The sequence below is a fragment of the Spizellomyces punctatus genome, assembly GCF_000182565.1.
Source record: "Spizellomyces punctatus DAOM BR117 chromosome Unknown supercont1.1, whole genome shotgun sequence".
NCBI classification, from domain to species: domain Eukaryota; kingdom Fungi; phylum Chytridiomycota; class Chytridiomycetes; order Spizellomycetales; family Spizellomycetaceae; genus Spizellomyces; species Spizellomyces punctatus.
In genome coordinates, this window is record NW_015971537.1 from 1777780 (window position 1) to 1794973 (window position 17194).

General features: G+C 48.1%; 5 protein-coding genes across 5 annotated transcripts; 2 read left to right on the plus strand and 3 right to left on the minus strand.

The window, feature by feature from the left end:
- Positions 1-111: 111 nt before the first annotated feature.
- SPPG_00685 (uncharacterized protein) lies at positions 112-8397 on the minus strand (the record flags this gene model as incomplete). Its single annotated transcript, XM_016749013.1, has 13 exons — positions 112-427; positions 492-545; positions 628-1110; positions 1172-1243; positions 1315-2690; positions 2777-2846; positions 2919-5027; positions 5090-5407; positions 5480-5582; positions 5651-5702; positions 5778-7074; positions 7141-8177; positions 8239-8397. The coding sequence occupies 13 exons, from the start codon at positions 8395-8397 to the stop codon at positions 112-114; spliced, it is 7446 nt and encodes a 2481-aa protein (XP_016613043.1).
- A 1603-nt stretch (positions 8398-10000) lies between these two features.
- Positions 10001-10695, plus strand: SPPG_00686 (uncharacterized protein). Its single transcript, XM_016749014.1, has 3 exons — positions 10001-10215; positions 10274-10457; positions 10517-10695. Exons 1-3 carry the CDS (start codon positions 10038-10040, stop codon positions 10590-10592), a joined length of 438 nt encoding a protein of 145 aa, XP_016613044.1. The 5' UTR covers positions 10001-10037; the 3' UTR covers positions 10593-10695.
- On the minus strand, positions 10584-13483 carry SPPG_00687 (uncharacterized protein). Its single transcript, XM_016749015.1, has 8 exons — positions 13224-13483; positions 13073-13171; positions 12781-12956; positions 12462-12716; positions 11816-12404; positions 11467-11749; positions 11169-11403; positions 10584-11113 (listed from the first exon to the last, which is right to left on the minus strand). Exons 3-8 carry the CDS (start codon positions 12824-12826, stop codon positions 10944-10946), a joined length of 1578 nt encoding a protein of 525 aa, XP_016613045.1. The 5' UTR covers positions 12827-12956; positions 13073-13171; positions 13224-13483; the 3' UTR covers positions 10584-10943.
- On the plus strand, positions 13197-14285 carry SPPG_00688 (TRAPP subunit BET5). Its single transcript, XM_016749016.1, has 3 exons — positions 13197-13499; positions 13559-13794; positions 13851-14285. The coding sequence occupies exons 1-3, from the start codon at positions 13494-13496 to the stop codon at positions 14104-14106; spliced, it is 498 nt and encodes a 165-aa protein (XP_016613046.1). The 5' UTR covers positions 13197-13493; the 3' UTR covers positions 14107-14285.
- SPPG_00689 (uncharacterized protein) lies at positions 14180-17194 on the minus strand. Its single transcript, XM_016749017.1, has 2 exons — positions 15074-17194; positions 14180-15001 (listed from the first exon to the last, which is right to left on the minus strand). Exons 1-2 carry the CDS (start codon positions 16880-16882, stop codon positions 14282-14284), a joined length of 2529 nt encoding a protein of 842 aa, XP_016613047.1. The 5' UTR covers positions 16883-17194; the 3' UTR covers positions 14180-14281.

Here is a 17194-nt window from a genome sequence, read left to right on the forward strand (position 1 = left end):
ATGCATCATAACGGAGATAAAGATCTACGCAAGATTTCATTTTTGATACATCACACATATGTATAAAGCATGATGCAAAAACTCCATACCCAAAAAAATCCCTTACACCTATCATGAACCCAAAAGTTGACTACTCGACCCACCCATCCCACCTCCCCCCTTATCCAACGCAACCACAGAAGCACTCTTCGTATCCAGAGCTACCACAGAAGCACTCTTACCCACAGAAACCATACTCTGCTGCGATTGCATTAAATTCATGGCAGAAGGACCCGCCACAGCCATCGTTCGACGTCGTTCGAATTCTCGTTGAGGGGGTCTGCGGTACCAAAATACGAGACCTGCTCCTGCTATGATGGCGACGACGCCTGCTGCGCTTCCGATGATGGCTTTGGTTGCTGTGGGTGAAAGGAAGGCTTTGTTCGTCCTGTTTTTTTAATGGTTTTTGGTTAGAGGTTGGCGCTTTTTTGTGTTGTTATAGTGCCACTTACGTGTTTGGATCTGTGAGATTTGGAGCGGGGTCCGCGGGTTGTGGTGTACCACTTCTGTGGTTAAACAAGACGTTGAGTAATCCGCATAGCTATGCAACCCGCAAAAAATATGGGAAGCAACGTAGCCGGTACGTACATGGTATCCGTTGAGGTAGTCATCTCGTTACCCGTCATTGAACTCGTTGCAATCAAATCCGGATTTGATGTCATTTTGATGGGCCCATCAGTGGGTGTACCTCGAGTTGAGGTACCTCCCGTCGAGGTAACTCCCACAGAGGTCCCACCCGTAATAAAACCCTCAGAAGTACGGCTCACCACATCCGATCCCGACAAACTACTTGCCAACCCAGATGACGACTCTACCCCAGTTTCCAAAGACGATGATAATGTCCGACTAACGGGTACGGAAGGTGGTGATGATGATTGCTGTGAGGATGATGGAGGTACACTAATTGACTCGTCAGTGCTTGATGATGCGGGTGTTGATGATTGTACAGTTGAAGGGGATGCAGATGATTGTAGAGATGACGGGGATGCAGATGATTGCAAAGATGTCGTAGTCAAAGACGTCTCGGATGACAAAAGAGAAGAGCTTGATGAAAGCAACGTGGAACTCGCACTGCAACAAATCTTTTAGTTCAGGCTCTTATCCCCACCTCCACCCCAAGATTGGTACTCACATTGATGATGACGATGATGACGATGATTTTGATGTTGATGACGAAGATGTGCTTGACAAAACTATCGACGTACTGAATGAAATAGCAAAAGAAAGTTCAAATACCGACCCTTCTGACACCCAAAAATGCCCCAATCCACTCACCTATTCGTGAGCGAGCTAGAATACCCAGACGTGACAGTTGACGATATATTGCTCACCGTCCCCGTAGGTACCACACTCACAGACGAATTACTAACAGACGACCGAGCAGACGACAATGACGATGTAGCAATAGAGACACTACTCGACTTTGTTGTCGAAAACACCGGGAACGGAATAAGAGAGGCATTAAACTGCACCAATAGGCTCATTGTACCATTCAAAACCCCATTGGAAACAATCAACCCAATCGTAGCGTTCTGGGAAGCAGAAATATTCCCATTCCATTGTATAGAAACCTTTCCGGCATCTACATCAGACTGCCCAAATCCAGTCCCGATGTCAACTTTCTTTCCATTCGCCATGAGAACAAGGGAGACGTTCACCGGCGCCGCAACATCCTCAAGTGCATACATTATTTTTAAACCTGGTGTTATGGTCTGGTATCGTAACTGCATCGCATCGATCGTGGTCGTGTAATTCGACGCAAGTGCTTTGGGTGCCAGTAAAACTCGTCCGGTCCCAACAGATATGGGGTATCCTTCCACATAAATAGGGAGCGTCGTGTTGTAATCTGCCGAAACACCATCGGATACCTGTACTATGATATTGGTTGTACCCGCTGTTCGTCCTGCAAGGTACACCAACCGACCGAGCATGAGGTCGTTGACAGATATGACTGAGCCTGCTTGCACCATTATGCTGGATGTTGTGGTGGTGGGGGATAATGTTGACGTTGCCGTTGGGGTTTCGTTTAAACTTGCACTTGTAGTGGTACTCGATACTTGCATGGTTGTTGCTGTTGTGGTCGATGGTGCGTTATTTGGGTTTGTTCCTGTCGTGCTATTCGACTCGGTGGTAGATACATTTATTGCTATAGCGGATGTAGAGGCTGAGGTGATGGAATTCGTTGCTCCCAGAGAAGTTGTTGGTGTAACCGTGCCAAGAGGGACGGACGATGACGCTGCTGCTCCTACAACAGTGCCCGAGGTGCTAGAATTCGTCGCTTCCAGAGAACTTGCTGGTGTACTCGTGCCAACAAGGACGGATGATGACACTGTTCCTACGACAGTGCCCGAGGTCGAGACCCCTCCAACGCTGCCTGATAATCCCGACGTTGATGCCGTGAGTGGAGATTGGACGTTTAACCAAAGACTTCCAAGTGATGGACCACTAATGACGGTCAAATTCACAGTATAAGAAAGGTTTTGTGCAGCCATGAAATTGTCGATGGTGACATTCAAGTTGGACGCTAAAGTTTTGGCGGGACTGTCAATCACCGTCGTAAGTGGTTGGACGGTAACGGTTGGCTTGGCGACAATGTAAACGTCCAGAGCGGTATATACCGTTTGCCAACCGTCATAACAAGAGACATTGAGCTGGAATACAAGACATTATTTAACTTGGTAAGACGAATCACAACGGGGGTTGAAAACAAAAGATCTTGGGTGCCTTTTCATCTTACCTGTGTTTTCCCGACGACACCTTTGGCAGCATTAAATCGCACATCTTTGGCCTGCATATCATCTGCACGCCTACCAAACGACACAGATAAAGTACATGAGCACCGACCGTTGGTAGGTACATATATCACTCTCTCTCCTTACCAGGACCAGCTATTCCACGGATAATTATAGGCATCATACAGTCCTCCAAATTTCGTGATGGAGGCATAATTGACAGCCGAGTAGCTGATCGATGACGTTCCATAGTTTTTCGTCAAAATGTCAACATCAGGCTGAACAGCGCTGATAATTCCAGTATTCAAAAACGCTCCCCCGTTCTGCGGTACGAGCAAGACCCTGGTACCCAACCACTGTAGCGGTAAATGAATATGCACCGGGACGTTAAAGTTTATGGGAGGATTCGCCCCGTCCGTTGCGACCATTGTAATATTGTAATCTCCTCCCGTGATGTTTTGCCTTGCCGCGATTTTGACTTGATTCCCGCTCCCCGCTACAAACGTAAATCCAGCTGATACAGTCGTTATCGTCCACCAATACGAATCATAAAAAGAGACAGTCATATCCACAGGAATCGATATAATCGAGTAGGTCAATAATCGGTCCGAAAGAACTGGTAAACTCGTGACGTAGATCCATTTCGATCCACCCTTGGGTAAGACGATGATAAAGTTTGAGTTCAAACGTGGGGGTACTGCTACTAGCACCTCTAAAGAGAGACTTGAATTCGTTAGACCGTCCCAGAGGTTCGTACCAAAAGTGTATTTCGGAGATACTGTCGCATTCGTGCTCGTTGGCGCATGGGTAAAAACAAGCATTCCATCAGCAACTGCCTTTTGTGTCCAGGTAGACCCAATCGTTACAGTGGACTGGTTTTGTACTCCAGATGTTACTTGGAGATTACCATCGTTATCCACGGTCGGTAACGATAACACAGTATACGTCAGATTCCACGGCGCCAATATGGGCTCTGCTGTTGTCACCGAAAACCAGGATGCATTCAGCGTAATGGAAGATCCCCAAGCAATCACAGGCAAAGTTTTGCTGATTTTTGGCGGTGTATATACGAATGTGCAGAACCATTGATCTGCTTCCGTTCGAAATCCCCCAGTTGATATATTATACCTGAAGCAATTAGAAGAGAGATTGGAGGATGCCGTTGCATAAAACTCTAGATTGCTATTCGCAATATCATTCTGCGTAAAGGTGTATTGGCAAGGTTGCACCGGCGGGCACGGTGTTTGCGAAGGGCTGCAGGTGCAGTATGTCGCATTGTAGAGTGGTACCCTTGTATAATAATCTACCCATAGCTGTAAGGATCCAATCTGTGGACTCGACAGAATCGTGTACATTAAGGAACTTGGTGCCTCAAAGTTGGATACCCATTCGAGAGACGACTTTGGGACCACGACTCGTTGAGACGTGGTACGACCCGTCCAATCAATGAACATGGTTTGGTTTGCAGTCATTCTTGGTGCGTCTTCGTATACGATGGAGACCGTTTGTTCCGTAAAATTCCATATTCCATCCGTAAAATTATACGTGAAAGCGTCCCTTGCTCCTGCACGGTCTGTGTAGTTGGTATTAAAAACCAAGCGATTGCTGTTGATATCATCCTGAGTCCACCGGGATCCAGATGAGAGATTTGTAACAGTCCCATTCACCAACAGGCTAAGACGAGCTTTAGCCGGCTCGGAAGAGAGTGTATACATCAACTGTGTGGTTGCATTGTCCGAATCTTGCCAGTTCAAATAGCCCGATGTAATGTTGACTACCGTCGGTTGAGCCAAAACGGCCAGTTGCAGAGCAACGTTGGTTTGTAGTCGAGGCATATAGTTCCATTGTATGGTAATCATTTGAGAAACAGGAGGATTCAGCCCGTCGGTAAAGGTAGCAGTGAAGCGGAGCCAACCAGGCACACCATAAATGCAGTCGACAGCAAATCCGGTGCTCATATCCTGCAGGGAGAACGAATACGGACCGCCAACGTTTGATGTCGGCCAAATATAGCCATAGCTGTAGTCCAGCGTCAACCAGTTGGAATAGCATTCTGCGCTGTTAATCTTTGGGAACGTCCAAATAATGGATGACGCTGGTAGTGTTGTCCAAACGTTGAAGGTCGACAAGATGTTGCACCTTCGTCTCGAATAACTATCTGCATCACAAAGTGGGCTGAGGGCACCCCTATACTGTGGCGGCGGGACGAAGTTCACATTGAAGCGGTCTTGCACAACGTTGATTCCATCTGTCACGCTGGCATGAACGTTTAGCAACTTACCCATTGTCGCATGGCCCATGCATAATCGCCCACTTACTTGTAATCAAAACTGACGCTCATATTGGTCAAACTTGTTAAAGGCATATCTACCATCATCAGATCGACACCAATATTTGATGCATTCCACATGTCCCCGACGCTGAGCCGTCGACCTTTAACCATGAGGGACCCAAAGGTGAGATTACTTAAAAGTACAAATGTCAGTTGGTTCGGCCCATCCACATCCGTCCATGTCAACATATTGGTGGTGACTGTCCTATTCCCGCTTGTGGGATAGGCAAAGAGAGTCGTTGCGGCACCCTTTACAGGAAGCTGATTGACCAGTAAAACCGTGGCATTCCCAGCCGACGGAAGTCTGTGCCAAGTATAAAAGATCATAAGCGAAGAGCACTATACGTCCATCAACGTAGTGAATACTGAATATTACCCAACCGCATCGTAAACCAAAAAACCAAAGTCGTCACTTTTGGCAATCTCCTGATTCACCCATCCCGTATGCCGATAAGTTACAAGGTTCCTGTTGATGTCATCTAGCAGGAATAAGACATTAATAACAATGGAATGTGCTCTTGGTGAAAGCTGCACTTAGAATGCAAACCTTGAGAGAATTGAGAGGATGAGAGTGTTCCACGCAGAGGTCCTCTCGTAATCTATCCCCGATCAAATTTATGTTAGTACCTAACATGATTTTTGCTTGATATCATCGCACTCTTAAGCATTCGCACCTTGTACACAATCTTTGTTGCATCAGGCTGATCAGGAGCCAGTGCCTTCAGATTGGTAGATCCAATGCTCTTGGAATTCCACCAGTAAGTCCACATGGTAGTCTGAGAAACAATGACAGGCATGTAATGGTACTGTATCCGCAAGGTTCCGTTCGAAGTCGTTGCACTGCTCTGGACGATCAGCTGAACAACCTCCGTACCCGCTTTACTTGCCGTCGCCGTAACTCGTAAGTTACCACTATCAATGTCGCTCTGGAACCACGTACCACCAGGAACCGGCAGGACCGTCCAGTTGGTACCATTAAAGAGTTCCAGCTGATACGCCATTGATACATTTGTGTTTTTCAGCAATGTATACTTCATCTGGTCCGGAGGAGTATCGGCACATGTGTACTGAAGGTGTTCAGTCTGAATTGGAAATGTGACAGTCGGCATTCCATTGACCGCAGCGCTTAACACAACTCGATTGGAAACCAAAACCGGCCAAGCAGGAATAATAGTGACGTTGTAATATTGTACGGCTGGTAGAATGTTGTAGGGATCCGAGACCGAGAAGGCTATCCTCTCACTTCCAAGATTCGTACTCGACACCATGTACTGCACGTTTCCTTTATCAATATCATCTTGAGTCCACGTCGTGGCACAGGACCATGGCGCTGTAGCAGACGTCCTGGCTTGCACACAACCAAAGTCAAGCAGGGGTCCCGACGACAGCGAGTAAACAATTGATGTGGGAAGGTTGTTAATATCAGAGTATTGTAATAATCCGCGAAGAGGCACACTGCCGTTACGTGGACAAAATGCAGTTATGTTAACCGATATCCAAGGGAGCGAGTTCACAATTATCGAGAATTTTGAAGAGAGGAGGTTAACTCCGTCCGATACAGTAAAGGAAATAACAGCCGTTCCGTTCCACCCTGTCGGGGGAGTATATTGCAGCTGTCTGTTACTGATATCCAACGCTGTGAAATTAGTCAGCATTTGCTGGTCTAGCGACGATGCATTCGTCAGATTTCCAGGAAACGCCGGGGCGATAATAGTAAATAGCAGCGAACTGGGTGTAACACTTGGTTCAACGCTCGTGGCCATTAGCGACGAGTCAGAAATAACCAGCGACCCGTTTTGCGCGACGGTTGGAGAAATGCTCTTAATTACCGGCGCTGGAAATTGATATACGGATACTGGACCGCTTGGCACAGAGTACGAGCCATCCGACAGCGTAAAGGCAAAAGTAGTCATCCCGTACGAGGAAGGATTGAATCTTAGTTGGACGTATCCAGAGTTCAAGTCATTTTGACTGAAACGGGGCAATGTAAACATATATTGCTTGTTAGAATCGGCTTACATGAATCGTCGTACTTACCTGAATGAAACAAAGTAATATGGACCATTGTAATAGTTTGCAGGGCCTAGGTACGTGATGTACCTGTACAGTCCAGCGCCATTTCCTGGCCACTGAGTAACCGTAAATTGCAAACCCCAGGCATTATTCTCGACATCAGTTCCCCCCAATATGGTCTTCATGTCAAGAGGCTTGCTGTTTTGTGGGACTACCACGCCGCTCTTGGTCGTGATGATGGGTGGATAGTTGACATAGACACTGTAGCTACCAAATGCGCTGCTGGCTCCCGGTGCAGTCGCGGTGTAATTCAAGGTTGCTGTTCCGGTGAAGGTGGCCGATGTATTGACTTGTACTTGATTATATGCCACCTGCGCTAATGAAAAGTTTCCTCCAACTCCAACATTCTTCCATCCCGATGTATCAAGTACTCGTAGAAACATGCCATCTGTAATGGAAACGATCGTATAAATTACCGAATCAACAGCCATCGTCGGAGCCGGATTCATGATATGAGCAGGTGCCACGGTTCTCCACGCCGCTCCTTGTAGCCAGGTAGTCGTGTAGGTTTGGTTAGTCCACGTCATAGGAAGAATGGTTATGCGCAAGATAGTTGGGATGTAACCTGGCTGGGAATCTGCAACGGTCAGATTGACCTCAGCAGTTCCATTCGTCGCGATCGGCTGGTACCATATCATTCCATTGCGGACATCATCGACTGTGAACGTGCTATTAACCGGGAGGACCTTTGGGACGCTGCCCGGGGTGGCCATCTTTGTCAGAGTACCGGCGTTCGAGTAGGCTTGAATTGAGTACACCAAGCGAGTTGCATCATCATCTGTGTCAGCCGCATTGAGATTCACGGATTGCAGTTGAACGGCAACGTTTGCGGATGTGCTTGCAGTTGTGATCGGGGATACCGTAGGTGGGAAGTTGAACTCAACTGAGAGACCCCCAATGAATTCGTACGGTGTCCCATCTCTGATATAGTAATTGCAGTTTGTCCAGCGAGAGCTGGGCGATAAAGCCATATATCGGACCCTACCAGAATCTATATCGGACTATGTTTTGAGGGTCAGAAGAGCAAGCTTTGGGCTTAATTTGTAGAAAATAATAGGATACCTGGTAAAACTTCCCTCCAGGGCCAATATTCGTCCAGGTTCCGTTGATCTTCAATTGCAATCCACCAAAGGACGAGTCAAATCCCCACCAATCAGCTTCTTCCCATAGGGCGTCCGGAACGACTTTGGACACATACTGCACCATAGCAGGGGTGATCATTGTTATACTATTCGGTCTCACCGTGATGTACCCGCCATTGCGTTTCGCCCATGGATCGCTGCACGTATATCTGATATTGCCTACCCACGACGTTGATATAGTTGTATCAACTTGCAGTCCATTTATATATGTGTTTCCCGGACATTGCGGCCCGGTTTGATAGCCACTGCTATTTCCCTGGACTAGTGTCCAAACATAATATGGGTAGGGTCGAGCGTACGTATAGATCGAATGTCCCACGAAGAGATTTGGGCAACCTGTTGCTGTATGTACTGTATCTGTGAGGAATGACATCTGAAAGTATTTGCCGTTGCCATTATCATCCAGCACCTCATAGGCACCTAACCATGTAAGATCATCAGTTGAGTGTGCTTTGGTAACGAGTCTAACTAGACAATGCCTCACTTGGGAAAGGAGAGTCATACAACCCCAGTTTGGTCCCATCGGTGCAGCTCAGGCCGTGGAATTTCATGGCACGTTGCGGATACGAACCGCCAACGTGTTGCTGGTAATAAAGCCGCAGCCCGGTGACAAACCGTCCTGAGCGAGCATATTGATTAAAACGAGAGCGAACGGCACGCGAGTGCTTTCGTGTACATGTGCTAACCGTATGGGCATGTGTAGTTCTTGGTTGTGCATGTGGCCGCCAATGCTATGCTGGGTGCTAATAGAAGCAATGCAAGTACCCAGGCCATCGAAGGCCAATGATGTGGAACTCGCAGCTGTCGACAGGTTGCCTTTTCTTGGAACATGATTGGACTTTCGCTCTCGCCAGATGAAGAAACGACGACACATTTCAAGCTAGACAGAGGGCGCTGAGTTTCGGTGGTGTAGTTTGAGTGTCTTTGGGGCAATGTTCAGAAGTTATATTATTAGATTGGAAGACCCTAAGGCGAACGTCATCCATCGCAGACGGAATTAACTTGGCTGACGTTAACTGATTTGTATTGTCCCAACATTTAAGCTAGACCTTAACGCTACACGACACCGATTGAGCAGGATGCAGAACATGTTCGGAGGTTAACTCGGAGGTCAACTTGGAGCTCAACTCGTTCAGGGTTACCAAGTCAAGTTGCTCCGATCTGGATAATAAACTTAATAGACCACCCCAATAAATAACCTGAAGTAACGGGACTCATTTCGGAGTTTCCGTCTTTATGGTAGAACTACTTCTGTTGCCTTGAGCCATCGGAAACTGCACATAAAACCGCCGGGTTGAAAAGTGTTAAGGTGACATTGTCCCAAACAACGATGCCTGTTGCCCTTGGAATACTCCCAATTCGTGGCAGCTCCCGCGGAGATTTCTTCTCTGGTTAGACTTACGACTTTCTGAAAAAGAGTGCAACAAGAACGTCCGCCAACATGGGTCAGACGCTCTGGTGCTGTCATAGTATCCTCGGCCCCTTCAAAAAACAAACATTTTACGCATCATCAATTGGACAAAATAAACGCATGGTAAACCTTGGAGACACGACACTTGGCTGTTGACCTTGGGCAACCCTGTCCATGTTCAGTAACGTGACCTAGGATCTGCAAGCACGTGCATTCACGTGATGCTTTTCTGGTTCCAAAGGCCGACGTTTTGCTCTCCCGTCGTAGATTCACCACGCAAGATCAAAAGCACTTGGATTTGCAACGCCATGTCTACTGGAGGAGTCACTGTCAAAGACGTGAGCGCACACGACTTTATCAAGGCGTATGCGGCTTACCTCAAACGCACGGGAAAACTGGAAATTCCCAAATGGGTGGATTTGGTCAAAACAGGTGCCTACAAGGAATTAGCTCCCTATGACCAGGACTGGTTTTACATTCGTGCAGGTACGTACCCACGTTTCCCTTTACTCAGTCCAGCTCGTCATACTGATCTATTCTGCAGCCTCGGTTGCAAGACATATATACATCCGTCAGAGCGTGGGTACTGGTGCCCTCAAAAAGAAGTACTCTGGACGGCAAAATAGAGGCAACCGCCCGCATCACCATGCCCACTCATCAGGTTCCATTGCACGAAAGGTGATGCAAGCATTGGAAGGGATCAAAGTATTGGAAAAGGATGCGGCTGGGTACGTTACAGAATGTGTGGCACTTTGGATGGTGTGTTTATGTTGTGTTTTTGCTTTAGGGGACGACGGATCTCAACAGATGGACAGAAGGACTTGGATCGTATTGCTGCGCAGATTCGTAGAAGTGCTGAATAGAGTATGTAGATATTTAGACATGTACACAAGCGTCCATACTCTGGCATACCATTTGGGATGCTGCAGGGAATAAACTATTGTGGTGGCCTTGCGGCCTTTGGAATTGCGTGCGCTCACGGAACGATTGTGGATGGTATTGCAATGGCCCGCGCGTGCGTTTGGCGAATTCCATTGCCGAGTCAAGGGTAAATCTAGCCCGCCTAAGAAGCGGTGCTATACCTGTGGACCAGCTCTCTCTCTTCGCATCGGAGCTACCACAGGGATCGATACACGCACTTCAACAGGAACAAATACGATAATCCCATCTTATTGCGCAAAGGATGATATTCGCAAATAACAGATATCGTTGACTTACGCTCCCTCCACAAGCAATCCGCGTGCATACTCCTCTGCTGATGCAGCCATATCGGGAAACTCTTGCAGAACTCGGTCGTAGTTGTTGCGGTCGAGGCGGTAGGCATGGCACGCCCCTATCGCACGAACGGTGTTCAATCGTGGTATCTCGACGACAAGAGCGGTTTCTAGGTTTAAAAGTCAGAACGACGTTAGAATCAGCACCCGCTCGCCCCAACAAACCTCCAAAGAAATCGCCGCTCGTCAAAACCAGCTTTCTCCCATCTCCCCAAACAACCTCCACTGATCCACTCGCAATCCAAAACATATCCGAGCCTATCGTACCCTCTTTATAGATAACTTCCCCGGGCATGTAAAACCGGTCCTGAAGACAGAGCGCCAGGGACCCCAGGAAGTCTTCGTTCATGGTGTGTAAAACGGGGACGGATGCGAGGAGATTAGGGCCGGATGCTATTTGCTATAGCAATAGTCAACACTCACCTACAGCCTACTAAAAAAACGAGATCTGATAAACACACACCTGCTTCAGCGCCAAGTTGAATTCCTCCAAAATCCTTCCCTCATCAAAAACCCTCCCATGAAACTTCAACCATAGAAACTCTCGCACACGTCTCCGGGTGCCTGAATCTAAGTTTCTGCTACTCATGTACTCGGTCACTTGGTCCAGTTTCTCGTTGTAAAGACGGCCGGGTGGATCAAGCCCCACTCGGACGGCTTGGATAATCCCTGTCAGGCATCCGGTGATAAGAGCCCCGAAGAGGACCCAGACAATGTGGAATGCAATTTCAGCTGGTGCGCGGGGTCTGGGACGGAAATTAAAAGGTTTAAACATGACATGGCTCTAACGAAAAGTGCTTCAAACTACGTACCGAACCTCCCACGTAAACGGCCAACTATTGGCAACAGCCATCAGCAGTCCCCACGCATACTGCCACCAAAACCCCACACCCACCACCCATTTAAACTCGCCGAATGTCCAATATCCCGTCAGATTTCCATACAGAAACGTTAAACACGCATTCATATGCAAATACCACAACAACGCGACGGCAAAAGTAGACATGGTCACGATAATATGCCCCGCTTTCAGTGCTCGCGCCGTCGTCTTTGAAATGCGCGTGTAGACGGGGTTGGTCGCCAGTATGCGGCGTAAACGGTACGCTCTCCCCATCCGAACCAAACGAAGCGGACCCAACGCAATACTCGGGGCACGCTCGTAATAGATCAAATCATACGGTATCGCTGTTAAAACATCTACCACGCATGCTGGGCTCGTCACGTACGCGCTAAACGACTTTGCCAGCGATGGGCACGAATCACGCAACGTGACGGCGTTGATGAGAGTATCCATGGTATAGAGGCCCGTCAAAAGTTTGGAGACAGTTGTGACCCGGTGCACACTACAGCGTTCGAAACCGGCAGCGACGGGGACGATAAAGAGCGTATGCCAGTATGCACCTATGGCATGTGTGAGTAGCTAGTGGCCTGGAATGTATCGAGTGAAGGGAGACTTACATGACATGATGAGATCCCAAACGAGTTTGATGGGTGAGGTTGGAAGCAGACCCCACCTCCTTTCCTGTTTTTCCACCTTAGAGTCCACTATCTGTTCTTTCGCCGGTTCCTTAACCTCTTGTTTCGCACTTGAGGGCTTTCGCATCTCCTCAGGTGATGTCTTTGACAATGCAATCACGCTGGATCTCTCTGACGATGCGTCTGACTCCTCCTCAGGCCGGCCTGCAGATGCTGACCGATGCATCGTTGTGGAATCTGTTCAAAATAGTCCGGATCACATTCCATCTCCTTTCAATACAGGCAGCCGAAAAAAACGTACGCCTCCCTATATCTTCTTCCTCAAATATCACTCCACCGACCCACATGGATTCGGCGCGCACCAGCTCATGACGCTGGTACCGCTCCAATTTCCCAACCAGCACCTGTGTCGTTTGTTGGAGGGCATCCAGGTCTGTGAGTTGGCTCGTCAAAGTTGTCCTGGCTTGGTGAAGGAGACTTAGGAGGTGTACGCGATGCATTTTGGAGGTTAAACATATATTTAGCTGGACTGGATATTCGGAGGATCCTTATAGTAAAGGGGTTGTCTCGGGGGTATCTGACAGATTACTTACCAAGCATGTATTCACCATTTCTACGCAGCTGATATATCACCATAGCATCGCAAACATACAAGCATGGCAGGAGAATAGAATATGGCCATACACTATTCACTTCATACATTTGTGAGATACACCATGTCGATTCATGGTATTTGTGACATACCTCAAAGGACAAAAATAGAACACATCTCGACAAGTCCTCATGAGGACTCTAGTTTCTTATGACGGTTCTGGGCACTACTTTACTGATTGGGAAGACGGATAGAAAATGCGACGATGCGTTAAAGAATCCGTGGTTTTTGTAATGCAATGTTGGGGGTATCGATCGGCATGTCTCATTCTAAAATCGTCCCGTCCCCAAATAACTGTGTAAACGCGTACCCGCGCGGCCTCCCACCGTCAGTCGCATTCCCAACCACCTCCCCACCACACAATGACAGTAAGTCCGCATGGCTCAACGTCCCCTCGCATACAATCTCACAAAAGCCCCCTACTCAGATATACAATCTCTACATTTTCGACCGTCACTGTAAATGCGTCTCCTTCACCTCATGGACCAAACCACGCACAACTGCCACGAGTCCTGAATCGTCGTCACCAGGGGACGTGACGCAGGGGACGGCGAAGGGTGCAATAGGAGCAACTGGAATGAGTCTAGAAGAGGAAGCGAAATTGGTGTACGGTGTGGTGTTCTCCTTGAGGAATTTGGTGAGCAAGTTGAATGCCAAACCTGGGTAAGCTGCCCACTCTTACAGTCATTTTGAGCAAAACTAATCACGAATCCCAACAGAAGCGAAGGATTCATCTCGTATAGGACGAATGCATACAAGCTCCACTACTTTGAAACACCCACTGGCCTCAAATTCGTCATGAACACCGATCCCCACATGGATAGTATGCGCGACGCCCTACGCATGATGTATTCGCATATTTACGTAGAGTATGTGACAAAGAATCCGTTGCAGCGGTTGGATGGGCCGATCGAAAATGAGCTTTTTAGGAATAATTTACAGAAATTTGTAAGGAGTTTGCCGGGCTTTGAGTAAGTAGAAAGCGGGGGAGGGGATAGGGCTCGGACACGGATGGTCTTGACCGCTACCCACCAAGATACCAAACAAGCACAAGCCAACTGCAACAAGTGTGGAATAATGTATATACAAAGAAGTAATGAAAAAGAAAACCAAGCTAGAAATTAATAAATTCTATAAACCCGTCTTCACATCAACGTCGTCCCTTGCTTTTCCCCTTCCCTTTTCCCTTCAGTCCATGCCGGCCCGTCTTTGCCCGTCTCTTCTCCTTCTCCTTCCTCTCCTTTGCAATCTGCTGTACCGTCTTCAATTCGCTCTTGACATTTGCCGCGCGTTTCTTGGGATGCACGGCTGCTTGACTGGCATCACCAGCAGCCGCCTCCTTTTCGCGCTTCCGTTGATTTCGGGCATAATTCTTTGAGTTGACATCGGGTGCTGTGATTTTCGTGTGTCGGTACTTTCGGGTACCTGTTGACAGGCCTCCAGCGTTAGCGCGGTGAACGGCATCCCCGAGTTCCTGTTCACCAGCACGAGGTAGTGCCACTTTTGTCCGTTTCTGCCAATCTTCAAATCGCTGTGTTTTGTAACTGGCATTTACAATTGCGCCACTCTCTGTTCGAATCTTCTTTTTATTATCCGATCCGATAGTGTGTCGGACAAAGTTGTGTTTTGTCTTGTCCCACACAAGTGCTCCTCGGGTCTTGCGGAGACCGTCGGCATCTTCCGCTTGGAGTTCGAGGGTGGCGGCCTGCGCGCGTTCGGCGAACGAAGCAGGGCCTTCGTTGGAGTTAACTGCGTAGCCGCGTTCCGTTTCGGCGTCAGCCTGGCGGTATGAAATATAATGCTCTTCATCGCGGAAGGACGCAGGGCTTTTGCGTTTTTTCGAGGTCGTCAGGACACTCGAGAATGTTTTCTAGAGAGAACACAATATCACGAGAATGAATGACCATATCTTAAATACAAGCGCGTCCAATTGTTCACCTACCGCAAGATCTGTCTCATCGGCAGCTTCTACCGTCGTCTTGCCCAATAGCTCAGTCTGTTGCTGAGCCAATTTCATATCTTTCTCCGCTCGCTGCTGTCTCCATGCTGCCACCGATGACCCAAACTGCCCCCTCCGTTTCTGCATCAACACTGCTTCTGCCGTTTTCAGACCCTTCTTGGTCGTTTCGAAGACGGTCTCGGCCGGCCGAAATTTAGATATGGATGCAATCATGGCTGCTTGTGCTTGCTCTGCTGGATTGATTTTCTCCGCCAAAAATGGGTGAATGCCCAGGTAGACGTCTCCAATCTCCTTGGCACGAGCATAGGATTCCTTCGATGCCACAGGTCGTGACTTATAATACATCTTGTACGCATTCTTAGCGGACGTCTCCAGGTTCTCCATCGTGATATTATTCTTCACTGTGGAAATAACCTGTTCAACATCCATCGCCAATGCTGACGGTGGAATGATTCCGTATACGAATTCAGACGTATAATCCGGCTGACGAGCTACGACCTCCCCGTTGATAGATGTCTTATCGAATGTTGAAGCAAATACTAATGGTCGTCCTGTGAACAGTTGCAGATCTAGCAAATAAGGTACTTCATCCGTCGACACCAACGAGAAGGCTTTTCCTGTCCGTCCAGCACGTGCCGCACGTCCAACTCGGTGAACAAACACCTTATTCGACGCAGGAAAATCGTAGTTGATAACGTTATCCAAGAGCGGGACGTCAATACCACGAGCCGCCACGTCAGTGACGATGAGGACTTTCACTTTTCCAGCTCTGAATCTGGCGAGGTGGAAACGACGCGCGGATTGATCGAGCGCACCGTATATATAAGTATTCTCTACACCAGCTGCCGAAAGAAGTTCCTGGACGTATTCAACATGGTGTTTGGTGGCGACAAACACAATCGTCATTTGATCTTTTGGAATGGCGAAACGGAAAAGCGACAAAAGCGCGGCATCTCTCTCTTCTTGTTTAATAGAAAAGAAGTACATTTGCAAATCTTTGCTGATCTTTGTGTCAACATCGAGACGAATGAGAGCAGGGTCCGTCAAGCCCGCTTTCGCAAAATCGACCAACAGCCTTGGCAACGTAGCAGAGAACAGCAACGTCTGACGGGACTCAGGTAATCGAAACAAGATTTCCCGCAACTGCTCCGCGAAACCCATTTCAAAAAGTCGATCCGCCTCGTCAAACACAACATACTCGACAGTTTTCAAGTCCAGATTCATTTCAATCATCAAGTGCATCAATCGACCTGGTGTGGCAATGATCACGTCCGGGTTGCTCGCAATTGCCGAGAACTGATCTTCCATGCTATCTCCACCAACCAAAACACAGAACCGTAGATCTGTGTATTTTCCGAGGTCTTTGATGAACTTGAGGGTTTGTAGTGCAAGTTCTCGTGATGGTGACAGAATCAGGCCACGGGCACCGACTTTTGCTGAGTGTGCTTTAAGACGCTCCAAAAGGGGGATGACGAACGCTGCCGTTTTACCGGACCCTGTCCTTGCCATCGCCACAATGTCACGGCCTTCCATGATAACGGGGATGGATCGTCGCTGTATGGGTGTTGGAACTTTGTAGCCTTTGTGTCCAATGGCTTTGTAGACGGGGTAACTCAGACCCATAGATTGAAATCCACCAGATTTTTTGCCCTTTCTGTTGGCTGCCTTGATTTTATCAGCTAGCTCCTTTTCTTCTACATCGTCCTCGTCCTCTTCCGCGTCAGTGCTGAAATCCTCACCCTCGTTTTGCTCTTGCTCGCTTTCGTCTTCTTGGCTCACATCTTCCTCCATATCTTCACTTTCAGATCCGCCGTCTTCTACGCCTTGATCACCTACAGCGCTCTCCTCATCCTGACTAAAGTCCACTTCATTCTCTTCTGTGTCCTCTTCGTCACTCTCCCAGTTATTATCATCAGAGCTTCCCTCAGCATCTATATCTGACCCGCTCTCCCACACATCATCTTCGTCATCCTTTTGCAATGGAACAGTCTCAAACTCTTCTTCCTCCTCTTTCTTGTCACCACGACTGGGTCGTGATTCTTTACCCTTCTTGCCGAATTAACCATCTCGGCCTTTGCCGATTTGAAAACTTTTCCTTGCCGC